Below are 22,462 nucleotides of genomic sequence, written 5' to 3'. Positions count from 1 at the left end.
AGTCTATTTCATCTAATATAGGCATAGCTACTCTAGCTTTTTTAAAATTTTTTGGTTACCATGCATGTAATATCTTTTTCCACTCTTTCACTTACAATCTACTGGCATACTTGGTTCTAATGTGAGTCTCTTTTAGACAGCATATATATGGCTCATGTTTTCTTATCCATTCCACCAGTCTGTGCCTGTTGATTTGGGAGTTTAATACATTAACATTCAATGTTATTACTCAAAAGGCAGTTCTTCTTTCACCCATTTTGACCTTTGATTTTATCTGTCACTTTATTTTCACCTCTCTTTTTACACTTTTAGTTACTTTTACTGATATATTCTTCATTTCTAGACTCTTTTCCAGACCTCTTTCTCCTGTCTTTTCTTTTCAGGCTGTTGCAGTCCCTTTAGTATTTCCTGCAAAGCCAGTCTCTTGGATACAGTCTCTCTCAGTTTCTGTTTATTTATGATTATTCTAAACTTTCCTATCATTTTTGAAAGACAGTTTTGATGAATACAAATTTCTTGGCTGGCTGTGTTTCTCTTGCTGTATATTAAATATATCATAGCACTGTCACCTTGTCTCCATGGTTTCTGGTGAGAAATTGGCTCTTATTCTTATTGGATATCTTTTATATGTTACACATTGCTTTTCTCTTGCTGCTCTCAGAATTCTTTGTCTTTGACATTTGACATTCTGGTAAGTGTGTGCCTCAGAGTAGGTCTGTTCACATTTATTTGGATGGGAGTACATCGTGCTTCTTGGACACAATATCTAAGTCCTTCAATAGGGTTGGAAATTTTCTACCATAATTTCTTCAAAAATTTCTTCTTTTCTTTTCTCCTACTAGAACACACATGACATGTATGTTTGCACATCTCTTGCTGTCATTTAGCTACCTGAGAACTTGTCCAATTTTTTCCATTCTTTTCTTCATCTGTTCTTTTGTATGTTTGCTTTTGGAGGCTATGTCTTCAAGTTCATTGATCCTTTCTTCTGCCTCTTCGAATCTGCTGTTATATGCGTCCAGTGTATTTTTATTTCATTTATTGCACCTTTCATTTCCATAAGATCTGCTCTTTTTCTGTGTATTCTCTCAAATTCTTCTTTGTGCTCACCCACTGTCTTCTTAATATCCTTAATCTCTTTAGCCATCTCATTGTATTTATTAAGAAGATTTGCCTGAACATCTATAATTACTTGTCTCAACTCCTTTATGTCATCTGGAGGGCTTATCTTGTTCCTTTGACTGAGTCATGTGATCCAGTTTATTGGTATGGATTGTAATTTTTGATGGAGTATTAGCATCTGACTTACTAGATTTATTCATTCTGGGTGCTGTTTCTCTCTTTAGTGTAGGTTTTTCTTTTCCTTTTATCCTTGCTGATTATGTAGTAGGAGCCAAGGACATAGTACCTCAAAAGGTACTGTAAGCTATGAAGGTTGAAGCTGCCCACACTACCCCAGGGAATGATGGAGCTTCTCCCACTATTCTCCTCTGCCAGAGGCAGGGGCAGAGCCATAGCCATGTGTAATAATCCAAGTCATGCAGGTCAAGACTGTCTGTAGCTGTTCAGAAAGACTAATGAATCTTCACACCCCTTTTTCCCTGGCCTGGGGTTGGAGATGGAGCTATAGGTGTGGACAACAATCTGTTCTGTGCCAGTCCAAAATGACTGCAATTGTCCAGGTACACTGATGTAGTGCCAGCTCCCCTCTTCCCTTGCAAGAGGATGGAATGGATCCTCTGGAGTGCCCAACAATCTACTCCGTGTGACCTGAATGTGCTTGCAGTTGCCATGAGAGGCTGAATGTGTACTTTCCCTTCTGCCCTTTCGGGGATGGGTATGGGACCACAGGTATCCAACATTCAGTCCATGTAGGCCAAAAATGCCTGCCATTGCCCAGAGAGGCTGAGGAAACTCCAGTCCCCTTGTATCCTAATACAGGATGGGGGTGAATCCACATGCACCCAAAAGTTCAGTCCCTGTAAGCCAAATGGGCCTGACATTATCTGGAGAGGTTGAGGAAATACTAGCCATCTCCTGTCCTATTGAGGAGTGGCAGTGGATCTAATAGTTCCACACAGTCCAGTCTAGGCAGGCCAATAGTGCTTGCCATTTCCTGGAAAGGCTGATGAAACACCAGCCCCCTTCTATCCTATTTTGGGGGGTGGAAGTGGATCCACAGGCACCAAACAGTTCAGTCTGCACAGACCAAAAATGCCTGCTGTTGCCCAGAAAGGCTGAGGAAACACAGATCCCATTCTATCCTATTTGATGGTGAGAGTGGAGCTACAAGTGTTTGACTATTCAGTCTATGTGGGCCAAAAGTACCTGTGGTTACCTGCGGAAGCTTAGCAAATACTGTCCCACTTTTGTCTTTTTGGGAGTGGGGGTAGAGCCATTGCCGACCAAATCAAGTTCATGCAGGCCAAAAGCACCTGCAGTTACACAGAGAGGATAAGGAAACATCAGCCCTCTCCTATCCTATGGAGAGGGGGGGAGAGGGGAGGTGATTATGGAATGGAAGGTACCCAACAAAGCAGTTTATGCAGGCTGAAAGTGCCTGCATTTGCCCAGAGAGGCTGAGGAAACATAGCTCCCTTCCTATCCTATTGGGAGTCAGGGATGGACTACAGGTGTCCAAGTATCCAGTCTGTGCCAGGCAAAAGCACCTGCCTTTGCCTAGAGAGGCTGAAGAAACACCAGGCCCCTCCTATCCTATGGGGGTAAAGGAGAGGAGATGGAATTGAAGGTGCTCAACAAACCAGTTTGCAGACTGAAAGCATTTGCAGTTCCTCTGGAGAGACTGAGGAAACAAAAATCCTCTCCTATCTTATTGGAGATGGGATGCAGATGGAGCCCCAGGTGTCCTACTATTCAGTCTGTGTCAGCTGAAATTGCCTTTAGTTACATGGAGAGGCTGGTGCAAGTCCCACCAGCTTCCTCCCTGCCAGAGGTAGGGCTGGAGCCTAGACTAGGGCTACAGTCCAATCTGGGTAGAAAGCAGCCAGGTCCTACCCTCAGTGTGATATTTCAATCAGCCCCAATTCCCCTCATTCAAGGGGCATAGTTAAAATGTTTACCGGGCTCTTTCCAACTTGGACAGGTTCAAACTTTAGCTGTTCTTAGGATAATACTTTAGCCAGCCAATTTAGTAATAAGTAGCTGAAGTTGATGGTCAACTGTCTCCTCCTCCCCCATTTTTGGGAAATGGAGCTTCTTCTGCCACAAGTGGAGGATAAGCACCAGCTTCAACAGCATGCTCTACTCATGCAACATCACTTCAGATGGGTAGTCTCCTTCCATTCTTTCAAGGATGTTGCAGAATGCTCTTCTGGTCTCCTGGGCCCCCAAAACAGGTGTTTTAGATAGCTCTGGGTGATTGCTAACTGCTCTGTAGGAAAAGCTGAATCTTGAAGCTCTTTATTCAGCCATGATCCTGCCCTTCCTTCCTTTCCATTGACTTTTTAAAAAAATACTTAAAAATTTTTTAAAGATGCTTATGCAATAGAAATGTTTCATAAAATGATGTAGGGGATTCCCATATGCTACATTCCCTACCCTTCCCACACTTTCCCACATTAAAAACATCCCTCATTAGTGAGGTACATTTATTGCAGTTGATGAACACATATTGGAGCATTGCCACTAAGTGTGGATTATAGTTTATGTTATAATTTAAACCCTTTCCCACACAATTTTGTAAGTTATGACTAGATATATAATGACATGTGTCTTTCATTGCAATGCAATTCAGAACAATTCCAATGTCCCAAAAATGCCCCCATATTACATCTATTTTCCCCTCTCCTGCCCCTCACAACCTCTGGTGGCCACTGCCTCCACACCAGTGATAAAAGTTCTTCCATTGCCAGAATAATAATGTCTATAGAAGAATAACATTTTCTACCCTAGTCTATCATTCATTCCCCAGTCCTGAGGATTGTGAAATGTTGATGACCACTTGACCTGTAATTGAGAGGGGGCTTAGAGCTCATAGAGCAGATGAATAGGACTAATTTGCTTGCAATTGTAGACTTTCTCTGTTCCTTTGGATGGTCGTTGTCCATCATCATTTCCTTGTTATTTGTCTTGGGTGGGTCCGATGAACTGGAGAGTAGGTGTTACAACTCTGTTGAGATTCAGGGCCTGACTTGCATATGGAAAGTCCAAAAACTTAAGTTTCTTGGATATAAACCTATCAACTCTAATACTAACTATAGATTCAAAAAGAAGGCATAAGAGCCATATGTAGGGAAACCACAACTGAGTCCAACTCTGTCACACGGGGGGACATACATTCCAAAGTAGGGCCCACTGGCAGGGCACCAAACTTCTGAGCTGTCAAACCTGCCTAAAGTGTCTGGATTTCTCCAGAGCCCTCAGGAGTCTCACTATTTATGGCAATATTTACTGTGGTCATCAATGAGATCCTGCTGAGATGTTCATAAATGTAACCTCTGGAATGACCTCCCAATTCACTTTGTTTGTTTTTTTTTAAATCACCAATTTCTTTCTTTCTTTTTTTTTAAATTTCTTTCCCCTTTTCTCCCACCCCAGTTGTCTGTTCTCTGTGTCCATTTGCTGCGTGTTCTTCTTTGTCCGCTTCTGTTGTTGTCAGTGGCACGGGAATCTGTGTTTCTTTTTGTTGCATCATCTTGTTGTGTCAGCTCTCTGTGTGTGCAGCACCATTCCTGGGCAGGCTGAACTTTCTTTCATGCTGGGCGGCTCTCCTTACAGGGTGCACTCATTGCACGTGGGGCTCCCCTATGTGGGGACACCCCTGAGTGGCACGGCACTCTTTGCACACATCAGCACTGCATATGGGCCAGCTCCACACGTGTCAAGGAGGCCCAGGGTTTGAACCATGGACCTCCCATGTGGTAGATGGATGCCCTGTCTCCTGGGTCAAGTCCTCTTCCCCTCCCAATTCACTTTGAAGTCTCTTATCCATATAAACCCAATTGTCTTTACTCTTTTCCCCTTTTTGTCAAGTTCTTTTTCCAGTTGCTTTGCTAGTTGGTGCTTGGTAGTAATCCCTCAGTGCCAGGGAGGCTTGTTCTAAGGAGTCATGTCCCACACTGGAGGGAGGGTAATGCATTTATATGCTGACTTTGGATTAGAAAGTCCACATTTGAGCAACAAGGAAGCTCTCAGGAGGTAACTCTTAGGCAACATATAATACTAGACTAAGTTTCAATTTCAAAAGATAAGGTTCGTAAGTACAGTTGTCAATATCAAGGGCCTGTCGATGGCCCATCCTCCTTCAGTAGTCACTGACTTTTAATCCCAGGACATATTAGTACTAAAAGGCATGCTTGGGGATCTCTTGTATTCCAGGCAAACTCTTCTTTATGTCCAATGTGTAGGTGCAGTCCTATTTCCCCTTGATAATCAAGATCAATCACCCCAGGCAGTACAGTAATTCCATTCTTTGCCTGTTTATTCAGAAGAATGAGTAACCCAAGGTGGCAGTCTTAACGTCCAAATCAATGGAATCATTGTTGTCGTCCTTGGTGGAAGCACTCCTCCTTTTGCAACTGAGACCTGAAAAGGAGCAGAGCTTAAATTTGCATGGGCAGGAAGCAAAAGATTTCCTAGAGGATCACTAGGTGTAATAGTAACCAGTGCCACTTGCATTTCCACCCCTGGTTTCTTATACACATGAATCCTGGCTGAGGGAGAAACAGCACCATAGAGTGGATGCTGATGTAGGGCATACACAGCCTCCTGGACAACATTGCCTCAATCCAATTGAGTCGTAAAGGCCATTACATTGTTCTCTGAATCCAGCTGCCTCAGAATGATGGGTGACATGGTAAGAACAGTGAATTCCATGAGCACGAGCCCATTCCCACCCATCATTTACTGTGAAGTGAGTTCCTTGATCAGAAGCAATGCTGTGTGGAATGTCGTGGCAGTGGATAAGATATTCAGTAAGTCCACAGATGGTCATTTTGCAAGAAGCATTGTGTGCAGAGAAGAGCAACCCATATCCAGAACAAATCACTGCCCCTTCCATGATGGAAGTTCTCCATATAATCAACCTACCACCAGGTAACAGGCTAATTACCTCAGGGAATGGTGCCTTATTGGGAGTTGTATGTGGGTCTCTGCTGCTGGCAGATTAGGCATTCAGTAGTGACTATATCCAAGTCTACTTTGGTAAGGAAAAGTTCATGTTGCTGAGCCCATGCATAACTTTCACCCCTACATCAAGATCACTTTGTTCATGAACCCACTGGGCAATGACAGTAGTAGCTGGGAAAGAGGCTGTTATCCACAGAGCTGGTCATCTTATCTGCTTGATTATTAAATCCTTTCCCTACTGAAGCATTCACATAGGACACAAATATTTTCATGTTCTTTCCCCACTCAGAAATGTCTATCCACATACCTCATCCCCAGACCTCTTTGTCACCAATTTTCTATCTAATCGTATTCCTTTCAAGTCCCTCACCATCTAGACAAACCATTGGCAATAGCACGTGAATCGGTGTACAAATGAATCTCTGGCCACTTCTCATTTGAAGCAAAATGAACAACCTGATGCACTGCTCAAAGTTCTGCCCACTGAGAGGATTTGCCCTCACCACTGTCCTTCAGGGATGTCCCAGAAAGGGCTGCAGTGCTGCAGCTGTCCACTTTCAGGTGGTACCTGCATGTCCCTCAGAACCATCTGTAACCAGGCCTGAGTTTTCTCTTCCTCAGTCACCTGATTGTAAGGAATTCCCCAAGAGGCCATAGCTGTGGGCTGGAAAAAAGAAGGTAACATGGCAAGAGTGGGAACCATGGGCAATTGGGCCATTCCCTCATGCAATTTACTTGTGCTTTCAGGACCCGCCCAAGCCCTATCTATATATATAACTTCCACTTTATAATGAATTGCTGAGGTGCACACCCAACTTTATGGTTTGGTGGGTCAGACAATACCTAACTCATTATAGGCAACTCTGGTCTCATGGTAACTTGGTGGCCAATAGTTAATTATTCAGACTCTACTGAGGCCAAATAGCAGGCCAAATGCTCTTTCTCAAAAGGAGGGTAGCTATCTCTAGAGGATGACAGGGATTTGCCCCAAAATCCTAAGGGTCTACATTGTGATTCTATAGTAGCCTGCCAGAGGCTCCAGATGGCAACTCTATTTACCACTGACATTTCCAGCACCATTGGATCTGCTCAAGTGGCATTTCAGCTTGCACAGCAGCCTGGACCTGTCATAGAGCTTCCTCTTGTTCCAGCCCCCACCCAAAGCTAGGAGCTTTTCTGGTCACTCAGTACATGGGCTAGAGTAGCACACCCAAATGAAGAATATGTTGTCTCCAAAATCTGAGCAGGCCATCTAAATGTTGTGCCTCTTTTTTGGTCATAAGAGAGGCCAGAAGCAACAGCTTATGCTTCACTTTAAAAGGAATGTCTCAACATGCCACATGCCACTGGACACCTAGAAATTTAACTGAGGTAGAAGTCCCTGTAATTTTATTCGATTTATCTCCCATTCTCTCTCATGCAAATACTTTACCAGTCAGCCTAGAGTAATTGCTACTTCTTGCTTAATAGCTCCAATGAGTGTGATATAATCAACATAATGATTTAGTGTGATGTCTTGTGGGAGGGAGAGATGATCAAGGTCCCTACAGACAATATTATGGCATAGGGCTAGAGAGTTGATATACCCCTGAGTCAGGAGAGTGAATGTATATTGCTGAACTTGCCAGCTGAAAGCAAACTGTTTCTGGTGGTCCTTATGGTAATTGGTGGTACTAATGGTAATTGAGAAAAACACATTTTCCAGATCAATAGCTGCATACCAGGTACCAGAGGATTTGTTGATTTGCTCAAGCAATGATACCACATCTAGGACAGCAGCTGCAATTGGATTCACCACCTGATTAAGTTTATGATAATCTACTGTCATCTTCCAAGATCCATGTTTTCTGCACATGCCAGATAGAAGATTTGAATGGGGTTGTGGTGGGAATTACCATCCCTGCATCCTTCAGATCCTTGATGGTAGCACTAACCTCTGCAATCCCTCCTGGAACCTGGCATTACTTTTGATTTACTATTTTACTGGGTAGGGACAATTCTAGTGGCTTCCACTTGGCCTTTCCCACCATAATAGCCCTCACTCCATGGGTCAGGGATCCAATGTGGGGATTCTGCCCGTTACTGAGTATGTCTATTCCAATTATGCATTCTGGAACTGGGGAAATTACCACAGAACAGATCTGGGGACCCACTGTGAGATCGACCTGAGCTAAAAATGCCATTGATCAGGAAGCAGGTGTGGCCCAGCTGATCAGCTCCTGCCTACCACATGGGAGGTCTGTGACTCATTTCCCGGTGTCTCCTAAAGAAGACAGTGAGCTGGTGTGATGGGAAGGCATGGCAGGCAGACACAACAAGATAACACAACAAGGGATACACAAAGAAAAACATAATGAGAAACACAGCACAGCAGGGAGCAGACATTCCCAGTGTCTCCTGAAGAGGAACAGCAGGATGGCGAGCTGGAGCAACAAGCAGGCACAGTGAACTGATGCAACAAGAAATACAAGAGGAAAAACATAACAAGAAACACAATAAAGCAGGGAACTGAGGCTTAAGCAATTAAGTGCCTCCCTCCCACATCAGAGGTTCTGGGTTCAGTTGCTGGTGCCTCCTAAAGAAACAAAGAAGATGAACAGACAGAGCAAATGCAAACAATGAGGGAGTGGAGAAAGATAAATAAATAAAATAAATCTTTCCAAAAAATTCCATTGATCACCTGACCTCCATATGCCCCTACTCTGACTAGTGGACCACAGTGATATTTTAGGTGTCCTATTAATATCACTTCTGAGCCATTGTCTAATAATTCCCAAAGTGTCTGATCATTTCCTTTCCCCCAATGCACAATTACCCTGGTAAAAGGCCATAGGTCTCTTTGGGGAAATCTAGGAGGAAGATTAATAGTATATAATTTTGGGAGTGAAATAGCATCTTTCCTCAAGGGGACCTCCCTTTGCCATCATTCAAAGTGCTCTGGGTCTGTAAACTGTCTCGAGTCTGGAATTGATTAAGGAGCCAGGACTGTTGCTGTGATTCAAGTTAGTGTTTTGTTCACTCAACCTAGAACTCTTCTGCTTATACAGATCAAATAGGAGTTCAGTAAACTGCTCATATATTTCATTTCTAGGTACCACATGATCTATTAGCCAATGCCATAGGTATATGTGACTCAGACCCTTTTTTTTTCAAAATTTTTTCTTCTTTATTTTCTTTTAAATGTTATATTAAAAAAATATGAGGTCCCAATATATCCCTCACCCCACCCACCCCATTCCTCCCACATCAACAACCTCTTCCATCATTGCGACCCATCCACTGCACCTGGCAAATACATTCTGGAGCACCGCTGTACCACAAGGACAGTGGTCCACATTGTTGACTCAGACTCTTTTGACTGTTGCTTTGAATCTGGCTTTCATTGTGTAGCCACACCCACCTTGTCTTTGGCAATTAAATACTGTTACTTGGCTTCTGCCAGCCTGGCATCTGATCATCTACATAGTATTTAAAATTCTAGTTCCATGACAGCAATTCGCACAGTAATATGTGAACTATAGAGAAGAGCAACCACAGAGCTGTTCAGGGAAAACTGAGTTAGTCTCACAAATTTATTCTTCACAGTCCTGGTTAAAGGTGTGTCTTCTGTACATTCCTGGGATGGGTGGGCATGTCTTCAATGGTGAATCCTTCCTAGCATTCCAATCTCTCTAAGCCTTTGGATCCCCTCATCTACAGTATACCTGGGTAGATCAGGCACCTGGACCTCAGACATTCTAGGTCATCTTTTGGACCATGTTTCAGCCAGCTACCCACACAAACTGTTAAAGCCCTTTCTACCCCCTCAAGCTATAGCATTGAATCCAGAATTTCTGCTTAGTGGGCCCATATCAATAAATTCAGTCTGATCCAACTTTATATTCCTTCCACCATTTTCCCATATGCTTAATATCCTTTCCCATACATATTCCCCTGATTTCTGTCTATACAGATTAGAAAACTCATGCAGTTCTTTTAAGGTATATTATACTTACTCACTGTATACACTTTGTACTTCATCTTTGGGGGCTTGTTTTGATTTTAGTCTAGTTACAGGTCTGGAAGAGAACAGGGGTGATGGGATGGGTAAGGAGAAGAATTAGAACTGTCTTGTAAACTGGTTACCTCAGGGAATTCCTTTGCCATATCATCTGATGAGACGGTGTTAATCTTTTCAGGTGTGGGTTGGATGATAGTCTCCCCAGAGCAGCGTGAAAGTTAGGTGATGGTTTCTTCAGGACAGGGAGGAGGTAGAGACACCTTGGGGCAGGCTGGAAATTGGGTTGTGTAGGCTTAAGTTTGGGTTGTACCTGCCTCAGGGTAAAGAGGAGGTCAAGACTCCCTGGGGCAGACCCGAGGGTGGGTTATGCAGGCTTAACGTTGGGTGGTCTTCACAGGGCAAACAGTTACAGATTTATCTGGCAAAGTCTCAGCAGAATTTAGGGTTTCAGTGTCCCTATCAATATTCTCATCAACCCTTATGTCTCCATCCCAATCCTCAGGGTTACAGTCCTTTCCAATCACTGTCCTCACTTTAACAACAGGCTCTCTGCAAGGTTGAGATTTTAGTTTTCAGTGTATCTCTGATAGTTGTGCAATGAGACTCAGGGTGTGATTTTCAGAGATTGTAACTCTATGGCTGCACGAAACCAGAGTTTCTTTCAGAGCATGTATAGAAATTTTCACATGATTCATGCAGTGCTTAAGTTGAAAATTTGAAGTTTTTAGCTCATCCTTTTCTTTCGTAACTGTATCTAGTGTATTTAGGAACAGCTACCCAAAATCCTTTTATCTTTTAACTCCACAAAACTCTGTTAAGGTGTATATAACACTCTCACTCAAATGTTTGTCTCTTATAAGCATAGAAGTAGTCGTATTCTGAGGTGATATTTTCCGTATCTCTATTGCCAACTCATGCCACGGACTGTCAGTGGCCTCTTGATTATTGAAGAGGAAGTCATTAGTGCTCTTGAATCTAATCAGAGTAGAGAGCCAATTGCAAAAATACCAGAACCTATTCAGAAATCCCATTTTTAAGATTCTGTTTCTCAAGAACCACTCCTGGTACCAAGTTGTATTAATCAGGGTTTTTGAGGGAAACAGAACCCTGAGAGAATATACCTGTAAATAGTATGAGATTTTATAAAATTGTCTCACACAACAATGGGAATGCACAAGTTCAAATTCTGCAGGATAGATTGCAAACCAGGGGCTCCAATAAAGGTCCTTGATGAAGGACCTTCTGTCTGAGTAGAAATTCTACTTCTACTTCTGTCTGAAGTAGAGATCAGAATTCTCTTTCCCTGAATGCTGAAATCATTTCCCCTTTTAAGGCCTTCAACTGATTAGATGAGAATTCACTCATTGCTGAAGGCAATCTCCTTGGTTGATTATGATATAATCAATCTTCTGTGCAATCAATTCACTGTTGATTTAAACCCATGAAATACCCTTGTATTACAATTAGTCCAGTGCAGGCTTAGCTAAACAACTGGTCACATTACCTGAGCAAGTTAACACATTAGCCTAACCATCACAGCTGTCTTATCATTTTCTTGATAATGTCCTTTGATGAACAAAGTTTTTAATTTTGATGAAGTTCAGTTTATCCATTTTTTCTTTTGTTTCTTATGCTTTTTGTGTCATCCGTCAGAATCCATTGCCTAATACAAGGCCCTGATGATTTTCACCTAAGTTTTCGTATAACAGTTTTATTGTTTCATCAACAACCTATATTTTTTGAGCTAGTTTTTGTATGTAGTATAAGATAGGGATCCACTTTAATTCTTTTTCATATAGATATTCTATTGTCTGAGCACTGTTTGTTGAAGAAATTATTCTTTCCACATTGAGTGGACTTGGTGCCTTTGTAGAAAATCAATTGACCAAAGATGTGTGTGTTTATTTCTGAACTCTCAATTTTATTTCTTTGGACTACTTGTCTATCCTTATGCCACTACTACACTTTTGAGTACTGTAGCTTTGTAGCAAGTTCTGAAACAGGTAAATATGAGTCTTCCAACTTAGTTCTTTTCCAGGATGGTTTTAGCTATTCAGTGCCCTTGCCTTTCCATATTAATTTGATGATCTGCTTTTCTCCATTTCTGGAAAAAAAAAAAAAAAAAGACCGATGGAATTTTGATTCAGATTGCATTTAATTTGCAAAACTTTATTATTATTGCCATATTAACAATATTAAATCTTCCAATCCATGAACATGGGTATCTTTTCATTTTTTAAGTCTTCTTTAATTTCTTTAAGCAATGTTTTATAGTTTTCAGGGTACAAGTGTTTTGTGTCCTTAGGTAGATTTATTACTAGATATTTTATTCTTTTAGATGTTATTATAAAGGGAATTATTTTCTTAACATGTTTGCTTTCTGAGCCTATTTCAGAGGACAGCTATGCCATTTGAACAACATGTCTCTTAGATAAATGTTATGCTGGATAGTTTAAGGGAATGACTTGAATGGCATTTCTTTAGTTGTTACATATCATTATAAAGCATTCCTCCCTCTACTGTGCACATATTAGTAAAACTTTCAAAGGAACGAAGGTTGATATAAGGCAAATGCTGAGAAACACTCTTCAAGAGGTATTAATACATTCACATGATAAACTATATTTTCAACTTGAAAAGCTCAGTGGGAAACTCTTAGGCTCTGTCCCTATTGCACTCTTTTATAATTAATTTGAAATATTCTTTCTTTAAAATGAGATCTCTTTGCTAATATGGATTATAGTCCAATAAAATACATTATACAGGAAAACATACCATGTCAAATGGCTCACAAAATAAATGAGGAAAATATATGTCTGTAGGAAATGAAGATGAATGAAAAATAATCAAAGTACATAATGTTTTGCCCACTACCTATCCCTTTAAAAATAAAAAATAATAATAATAAGGTAAGTAATCATTGAAGATCAGTTCTCTAAAATCAGAAGGTTGCTTTGGTGAGTAAAACTGGCAACTGATTTTAGGTGTTTGCAAAGGGAAATATAATTGAATTTATTCACAAAAGGAAGACATTTTTTAAAGTCCTAGAAATGTGTCTGGATTAATTATAAACATGTGTTCACAAATTTTGCCTGTATCACCTACCTGTGTGTTCTCATTTTAAATGGTCCCTGTTTGGAAATGAACTACAGAAAACTGTAAACAGCATCCCATCAATCCTTCATGGGGAAGATTTATAATATCATAAAAACATTGAAAATCACACCCATCATTAGGTTTCCAATTTTTTTTTCTGATTTATATGGACTACAACTTCCACACCACATCTCTAAACCTAAATTACTATTAAACATAAAGGGAATGGAAATGTGGCAAGCTTACCTAACTTGGCCAATTTTTTAATACATTGAACTAAGCCTTTTAATACAAGATCATTTGCATTAATAGAAGATATTAATTTGATATTTACCTTTCAACTAATGTAAAGATTTTAATATAAATTTTTAATTAAACTTAGACCTATGTAGCATGGATCTAACTTGGAGCAAGCAGAATGAGAGGGTGACTTGAAGAGGATTATTAATAAAATGAGACATAATTATTTATTTCAATTGCTTTTGGGATCAACTAAAGCAACTTTGTCAAACATTATACAATATGAAGTATTTTCTTTCTTTAGCATTTATATATCTTTGCCACCACTTCTCGGTGCAAATTATCTCTAAACTTCTTGTTACAGAAATGTTTAATTTATGTAGGAAAGTCTGGTGCATTATTACATGAAGCCTAGAAAAATTAAGCCTTAGGTAGGTATCCTAAAACTTTTCAAAAAACTTTATGAAAGAATAAAAACAAAATCTATGAAAGACTTTGAAAAGGTGTAAACTTTTATGAAAATTTACCATACAATGTTGGGGGAAGGTACGAGGAAAGGGGTGGCTTAGAACTTGAAAGAAGGAATTCTAGGACAAATAAAAAGAAATCCATAGTTCTTGTATGAATGATATACTTCAATAAAAATAAAAACAATTAATTAAAAAAAAAGAAATCCTTCTTTATCCAGCTAAATATAAAGGTGTACAGTTTGGTACCCCAAGCTGATATTGCCGTTAGGTTCAAGAAGAGTTTGAATAAATACAGGTATAGCAGGAATGGATTGTTAAGGTAAATTAGAGATGTTGAAGTTGCTCTTATAGCAACTTCATGCTTTCACGTCTTTAGCCATGCTTTTCTGCAAAACAACACCAGGTATTCTCATCAGAGAAGAAAACGGGGTTGACTGAGCCTGGCATTTTCGTTTATTTTCTTGTGTTTGGGGAAGCAAAAGAATAAATACCTAAATTTCCCTGTCCTATCCAAATGTGATTTGGCCCTAATAACTTGACTCAAAACGTTTTTGTTGTAGGCTTTTTTTTTTTTAAATTAACCTCATCTTCTCCTGGAAGTAAGTCTATCCGTTCTTCTGGGTATAAAATGAGTCAAACGCATGTACTGAAGGGAATAGAGGATTAGATATGCATCTCATAAGAAATTTTATAGGTTGTAAAAGAAAAAAGTATTGGTTATTTATGCTTCTGTTGTTAGAAAGCTGCAGATTTCTATTCCCTATGGAATTTAAGTGCCACATTAAAGCACATTATTTAGTGCTAACAGATACCCTCAGAATTATCTAATATGAAGGATTTTAAAAGGGAGAGTATATTTGCCCCTTTTTAATACATGATTTAAAAATCCTTACAGGAACATTTATTATATTCCCATTTACCACCACTGGGTTTCATCTTTCCTGAAGATTTTTTTTTTTCAATTTCCTTATATGCCCATTTTCTTTTGGCAGTACCTTGCTTTTCCTTTTAAAGTTTGAACTCAAATATTAAAACAGATGCAAAGGCGAGTACCACTTACACGTAAACTCTTGAACTGCATTTTTATCATTTTCTCTGTGGATAAGCCCAATTGTATGAAATTGATAGCAACATTTTAGTGTATCCTTTCGTCCCTAGGGAAAAGCAATGTGCTTAGACAGATGATATGATTTTATGAGTGCATAGCTGAAGTCTAGCACTGTGCATTTGTCTTTATGCTCCTACTCTTTCAGGGACTATGAAAACACATTTAGGCAGTAGCGTTGCTTTCCAACAATAGATTGCAAAGTCTATGACAATACATAGCATTTTCATTGGTGTTTTTCATGATGCACATCAAAGTATAGTTCACGTTCAGCACAGAATTTAAATCTGAACTTGTTAATAAGAAAACAGGAACCTAAGTCTATGAACTGTTTTGATTATCTACCCTCACTGAGGACTGTAATTTAGATTCCACTCAAATATGAATTAGTTTGAATGTTACTCTGCTGCAACTGTTGAATTTATTCATTATGCTGTAATATTTTACTTGTGAAATTGCATCTGGAAATCCTTTCATGTATATCAGGATGAAATTACAGTGCTCAGGAATATTGATTATTGCTTATAATTGCCATCATAATAGCCATCATTTCTTTCTTTCTTTGCCTTTCTCCTACCTCTAAATGATATACCAAACCAAATCAATATACAACATATTGGCCCACTTACATAGTCTCAAAAATCCAATTGCTCTTCTTCATAAATATGCAGAGGACTGAAGATTTTATCTCCAACCATTAAGTAAAAGAGCCCCATACTGTTGAGATTCTATTTTATCACATAATAATAATCAGAGTGTTCCTATATAGGACCAGTTCTATCTAAGTAACATTTTGTCACCTCCAGAGAAACCACAGGGTGGATGTTGGAAGACTGATATGCTGCCTATAAAGTGCGACACTTCTTGCTCACTAGTAAATTAGTTGGCCAAAGGAAAAATACAATATTAAAGAAGAGATTATGACATGGAGATGATTTCAGGACCTATAGAGGAAGCACAATCAAATGGAAAGAGCACAATGCTATGAATCATCTATTCAATAAAATATTTTATTCTTATTTCTACTATATACTGTTTCTGGGCATAAATTAGGTGCTTTAGAAGCAGCAGTGACTCCTTTAAGGTTTCTTCAACTAAAGGATATTCTCTTTGTAAAGCATCCCTATTAATCCACAATAGTTAGGACAGACTTTAGTGTGCCACAATGATGGAGGAGGTTGTTGGTGTGGGAGGAGTGGGGTGGGGGGGCGGTGGGGGGTATATGGGAACCTCTTATATTTTTTAATGTAACTTTTTTGTGTAATGTATATATCTTCAAAAACATACAATTTACAAAAATGATGGGGTGGGGGGTGGCGAATGGGGTATATGGGAACCTCATACGTTTTTTTATGATTTTTTCTATTTTTTTAAATGTTACATTAAAAAAATATAAGAGGTCCCCACATACCCCCACCCCCCTCTCCCCACTCCTTTCAAATCAATAACCTCTTTTATCATCATGGGACATTAATTGCATTTGGTGAATATATTTTGGAGCACTGCTGCACCACATGGATAATGGTTTACATTGTAGTTTGCACTCTCCCCCAGTTCACCCAGTGGGCCAGGGCAGGACATACATTGTCCAGCATCTGTCCCTGTAGTATACCCAGGACAACTCCAAGTCCTGAAAATGCCTCCACATCATATCTCTTCTTCCTTCGCCCTACCCTCACCAGCTACCGTAGCCACTTTCTCTACATCAATGCTACAATTTCTTCCATGTTTTTTTATGTAAAGTTCTTTGTGATCTATTAACTTTAATAAAAAAATGTAAAAAAACTTACAACATGTGACATACTAGGAGAATAGACATGTATTATGTAATAATGGTTCAACAGATTGTAGGTGTTTAGCTCAGATCACTTAGCCCAGATGGTTACAACCTGGTACTAATCCTGTAAAGACCATGGTTGACAGGTTTCATGGGGCAATGGAAATAAACTAATTTGAAAGACCTCAATTCCATTTTTAGCCATGCCATTAACTAGCTATGTTACTATTGGGTAAGCCAATCTTTTTCTCTGAGTCTCAGTTTCCTTAACTGAAAAGTGAGGCATTTTTGGACTACTAGATAACTGATGTGGTTCTACCCAACTCTGATTCTCTGATTCAACGCTGTCATTCTTAAATTTTTATCATTGATCTCAAAGGGAGTGAGGTAAGAGTGTGACTCAATTCAACATCATGCACATGCCAAACTCAACACAAAGCACAACTTCTTTTATACCTAAAGAGATCTCTCAATTCAAATCTTAACATGTCTACTGTCTGCATAACCCTAATATATTATAATGGTTAAGAACAATGGCTTTGGAGCTAGGCTACCTGGGTTTGAAACTTAGCTTCGCTAATTACTAGCTGTTGGACCACATGCATGACACTTAGCACTCAATAAGTGTAAAATATAAATATACTTTTAAAAAAACTTTGTTTTGGGCAATTCATTCTTCCATGTGAATAAATCAATACTGTTCATGAAAGGTCTATATTACAATACTCATGAACAGTCAATTATCGTCCTGTAGTAATTCAAACATGACAGCAGCCTGTCTCTATTTCTATGAATTTCTAAAGTAGACAAAACTAATGCATGGTGTAAAAGCATTCATAATAGTGGTTGCCTCTGCGAGTGGGAGTGGGATTTAATTAGAAAGGTAGGAGGGAACTTCCTTGGGGTGATGGTAATATTTTGTATCTTGATAGGAGTTTTGGTTATACATGTGACTGCATTTGTCAAATGTCAGCAAATGCATGCTTAAAATTTATTCATTTCATTGTGTATAAGTTTTATATTAAAATTTGTAAAAAATATCCAACTCTTGCTAGTGATATGCAAATTGAAATATGTGAAGGGAAGTGTATTATTGTCTGCAACTCACTTTGAAATAAGAGGGAGAGAGGAAGCGATAGATAAAACTAATATAGTCAGATATTAATTGTAGAATTTAGTTAAAGTGTATATGGGTGTTTATAGTAAAGTTCTTTCAATTTGGCTGTATATTCGACAATTTTTAAAAGAAAATATTGGAGAAAATATTACTGCAAAATACAGTCTCTAAAATTCAGTAGTGAGGAAAGTCTCAAGAGCTGGTATCTGGGATGTTCTAATTGCCAAAATGCTCCATGATGCCTTTATTCCTGTTTTTGAATCAACTTGAGGACCATATTCAAAAGGAAGCTGTAAAGTGAATAACATCAACTGTGGAATATTAACACTCAGAGATTGAGAAATTCCTTAGCCTGTAAGTCAGGGAACACAAGACCCCTTTCTTCTGAAAAGTATAAATGAGAAAACAAGAAGTAAACCACAAAAGGCCTTTGGATTTAGCTGTTGGTACATGAAAATTTTCACAAGCCCCTCCCAGTTCTCTAAGCTTTTTTGTAGCATGACTGTTTGATAATGCAGTGTGTGTTTTTGTAGCAACTGTCTTTGGTTTTTATAGCCTAAACTTTTGTTTCCTTTTCACAGGCACTTCCTGTTCAAACATGGCTCTGGATCCTCTGCTATCTTCAGTGCAGCCAATCAGAACTACCCTCTAACGTCCAATACCGTGTACTCCCCCCCTCCCAGGCCGCTTCCTCGAAGCACCTTTTCCAGACCTACCTTTAACTTTAACAAACCTTACAGGTGCTGCAATTGGAAGTGCACAGCCTTGAGCGCCACTGCAATTACAGTGACTTTGGCCTTGTTACTAACCTATGTGATTGGTAAGGCCTTCTTTCTATGCCTCAGTTTTCTTTTTAATCAAAGTCTTGTTTTGCTTGTGGTGAGGGTTGGGTGTTCTCTCTCAACTCTGGGATCTATAAATGTGGGCCAAGGCTTGGTATTATAAATAACAAATGAATTTCTAATTGTTTTTTTTTTTTTTTTTTTTACTTCCTAACCTTAAATACTGCTTAGGAGAATAAGGAATGCCCTTTGAGTAGAAATATTTATACTACTAACACAGTCTTATTGATTGCAATTACTGTAGTTAACCATTTTCCTTTCAATTAGTACGTTGTTATGGTTTTCTCATTAGAAGTCATAAGTACCAATCTGCAATAGCTTCTTAAATTATTGTTAAGCAGTAACACACATAGCTGAATTTTCAGCTAGCAATTTCCTCCAAGCAATAGTTATTTGGAAACTGTCAGAAAATCCAGTACATAATTTTTCCCAAGAATTCTGATTCTTACACTGGGACTAAAAAAAATGTATTCTTATTTTAACTAGGCTAGGAAATTGCATGGTTACTGTGTTTGGGAAGGTAAGCCAGGAATAGTCATGAGTCACTCTTTCGAGTTTTAAGAAAAATAGTTTTTTTTTTAATCACCCAGATTAAAGTCATCATCACTTGATAGAAAATCAAGTGATGTTTCTAGATGACATTTTATTTTGACTGAACATTAATTACCTTGATTGGGTGGGTTGCAGCTAAAACGTAAAGTAACTTAAGAAACATGTACACTGTAGAAGAATTATTCCTAGAATGAATATAATATCATGCAGAAAATAATTTCATCCAGTATTTCACTTGTAACTTCTTTTCAGTTTTAACCCATTTTCCTAACTGAATCAGGATTACCCACTAAGATACAATGAATAGGATTTTGAGAGGTAGATAAAAAGGTATTTAGAATTTCTTATGCTTACAAATAATAAAGTAAAATAAGTTTAGTTGATTTCTGTTTATCCAGAATGTGATACATAAGAAAGTTCACATAACCAGTTTTTATAGTATTCAGAACAGGGAGTGGTAAGTAAACAGATATATTTTGTAGGGACGATACTGATAATGTCAACAGTATAGGATGATAGCCTAAACTAATGACAGGATTATCTATTTTATATTTTCATCACACGTTCTGAATATATTTACACAGTGCTTCTATTAAATGTGGATGATATTACCCTATAATATAAAAAATGCCTTTTATCTCAAAAATTTCAAGATAACCCAACGTGTGTTTGTTTTGTAATAACTTGTATCAGAAAGATTGCTGAAGGGATGTGGTGGGAGATGAAAAAGTACTTCAAGTCAAACATGATTCTAATATAAAATCATCCTTAACAAGGACTAATTTGGGGAATTTAAATACCAAAACCCCTTTAAAATGTTTGTGTTTGAGTATGAGACAATCTATTATTTTATTGGTTATCTTCTATTAACTTTTACATTATAGAGAGATAACATTTTAGATATGAGACTTAACCCCTGGTAAAAAACAAAAATGGGAACTAGTAAGCTCTTTATTAATAGGTTTATACTGTGTTTAAAACTGTATGTTTCTATTTAAATTTCTAATGGTGGTCAGTGCTACATCAAAAATTTTATTATATATTCTGTGACTTGTTTTATTTGCTTATTTATTCCTTTCATAAGTGAAAGTAGAACATTTTAGTCATTTCAAGACATGGGATAAACAATGACATATAAATTTGGCAAGACCGTAAGGCAAGATAATGCAATAGTTATGAGCATGAATTTTTAGACCTCTGCCACTTATTAGGAATATTATCTTGGAAAAATTATGTAACTTTTTTCAGGTCTTCATTTCTTCATCTGTAAAATGGACCTGATAACAGTGCCTATCACGTAGGGTTTTTGTGAGGATTAAATGAGTTAATATATCTAGAGTTATTAGAATAACACCTAAAATATAGGGCCCTGTAGGTTTTAATTATTTCCATATTATCATTATCATCATTTACTATTAAAATTTACAGGTCTTAGATTTAACAATTTTGTCCAATGCTGTGTCCCAGCACTAGGACAGTGCCTGGCATGTGACAGCCCTCTCAGTAAAAGTTTATTGAAAAAAATGAATTATGCTAAGTACTTTACTTGTATTAGCTCATTTAATTCCCATGACAATTCTTAAGTATAGATATCAGTATTACATGTATTTTATAAATGTATTTATGAATGAGGAAACTTAAGCACAAAAAAAAATAAGATACCATGTAGTGGTCACATTGAGATGAAAAAGTCACATCACTAGGAAATAGAAGTCCTAGGATTCAAGCCAGAGCAGCCTGACTCCAGAGCACATACTCTCAAGTGCTATGCCTCACAGTTACTCTACCACCACAGTAAATTACAGCTTATTTCCTTGTTAGTCTACTAAATCAATCCACCAGACAATAGTTTTCTTATTAAATTTTAAAAAATTTAAATTAGGTATACCAGGTCATCTAGTAGAGCCGAGTGCAACTGAATTTGGTTCATTGTTAAGAGAAAGCTGTTGAGATCTCTTATGGTGAGATTTTTAGATTCAGAAATATTAGGCTGTATGCTGGCACAGTAGGTTGGATGGGGTCAGCATGAAGGGTTGTCAATGGCAAACACTGTAACTGGACATTATGTGACTTTGGAGAAATCACTTAAAATCTCTTCCTCAACTTTCCCCGTCTGTGCCATATTGCTAAGTACCTCAAAAGGTTAGAGTAAGAATTCATCATTAGACATTAAAGTGAAAGTTGTCACATAAGAACTATAACATACAAGATGATTTTTAAATGGCTTTCCTTGGTTGAATTTTTTTAAGAATTATATTTCAAAATAGTAAAACATTGTACTCTCAACTCTTGTTGAATCTGTAAGAGTCATCATTTTTTTTTCAATCCCTCACTATGGTTGCTATATAATTCAAGTAAAATCTTTTACTGGAACTATTTACTATTTCTATTTCCTGTGCAAATTCCTTTCTGCTATGTCATTTTCCTCTATTAACCATTATACATAGCCACTAAATACTAATGGCTGTGTACCTTGTTGCCCTTAATCCACTAGGAGAAATCACATTTATATCAATGGGTCATTGATAGACATTCTGTGCAATATGGCTTTGTAAGTGTTCATTGGAAAGTAGTAAAAGTCCAGCATGTGAAAAGCCAGGGCTGTTTATTCAGCCTAACACTCCCATCCCCACACTCACCCACTCAACCATTCACCCACAATACTTTTTGGGTTGGCAAGATAATAATTCCTTTGAATAAGTTTTGAGATCATAAAATTTGGTGAAGGGAGGCATGGAAAGCTACAGAATATATGGAGATACCATAGGATGGCTATTGTCATCACTTGCCCATAAATCTTTAATACTTTCTTTCTGCAACAAAAAATATGTCCTTACTCTTCATCCTCTCTGATATTTTGCCATCAGTTCTGTATCAATGCCAGTCAGCAGGACATTTGCTTGAATTTACAAATAAACCATATGAAGTAATAGAAAAACAGATGACCATATGCAAGACATCAAGAGAAGGTGCTTCATCAATGGTTGTGAAGGGCACAAACACTGCTTTTCTTGCAATCTTTGATGTTTTGATCAAGTTTCTCCACAGCCAGCAGTTTGTGTAAGAGGCAATAGAAACTCACAGGCAATAGAATCTCACAGGAATACATTGTGCCTGGGTCAGATGAGATGTTGTATTGAATGAGTTTCGGAGTAAGGGTTTCTGGTTCTCAGACC

At 38.3% G+C, this 22,462-nt stretch overlaps 1 protein-coding gene across 1 annotated transcript in view; it reads left to right on the top strand.

Moving 5' to 3' along the window:
• Positions 1-22,462, top strand: part of TENM1 (teneurin transmembrane protein 1) — a 1,381,582-nt gene that overhangs the window by 892,634 nt on the left and 466,486 nt on the right. The window contains exon 7 of the mRNA XM_058291548.2: positions 18,474-18,712. Within this exon, the coding sequence (XP_058147531.1) occupies positions 18,474-18,712 (239 nt within the window). The remainder of the gene's footprint in view (positions 1-18,473; positions 18,713-22,462) is intronic.

Source organism: Dasypus novemcinctus, chromosome X (assembly GCF_030445035.2).
Source record: "Dasypus novemcinctus isolate mDasNov1 chromosome X, mDasNov1.1.hap2, whole genome shotgun sequence".
Taxonomy (NCBI): Eukaryota; Metazoa; Chordata; class Mammalia; order Cingulata; family Dasypodidae; genus Dasypus; species Dasypus novemcinctus.
Note: the sequence above shows the minus strand (reverse complement) of the source record. Positions and strands in the feature narration are given on the sequence as shown.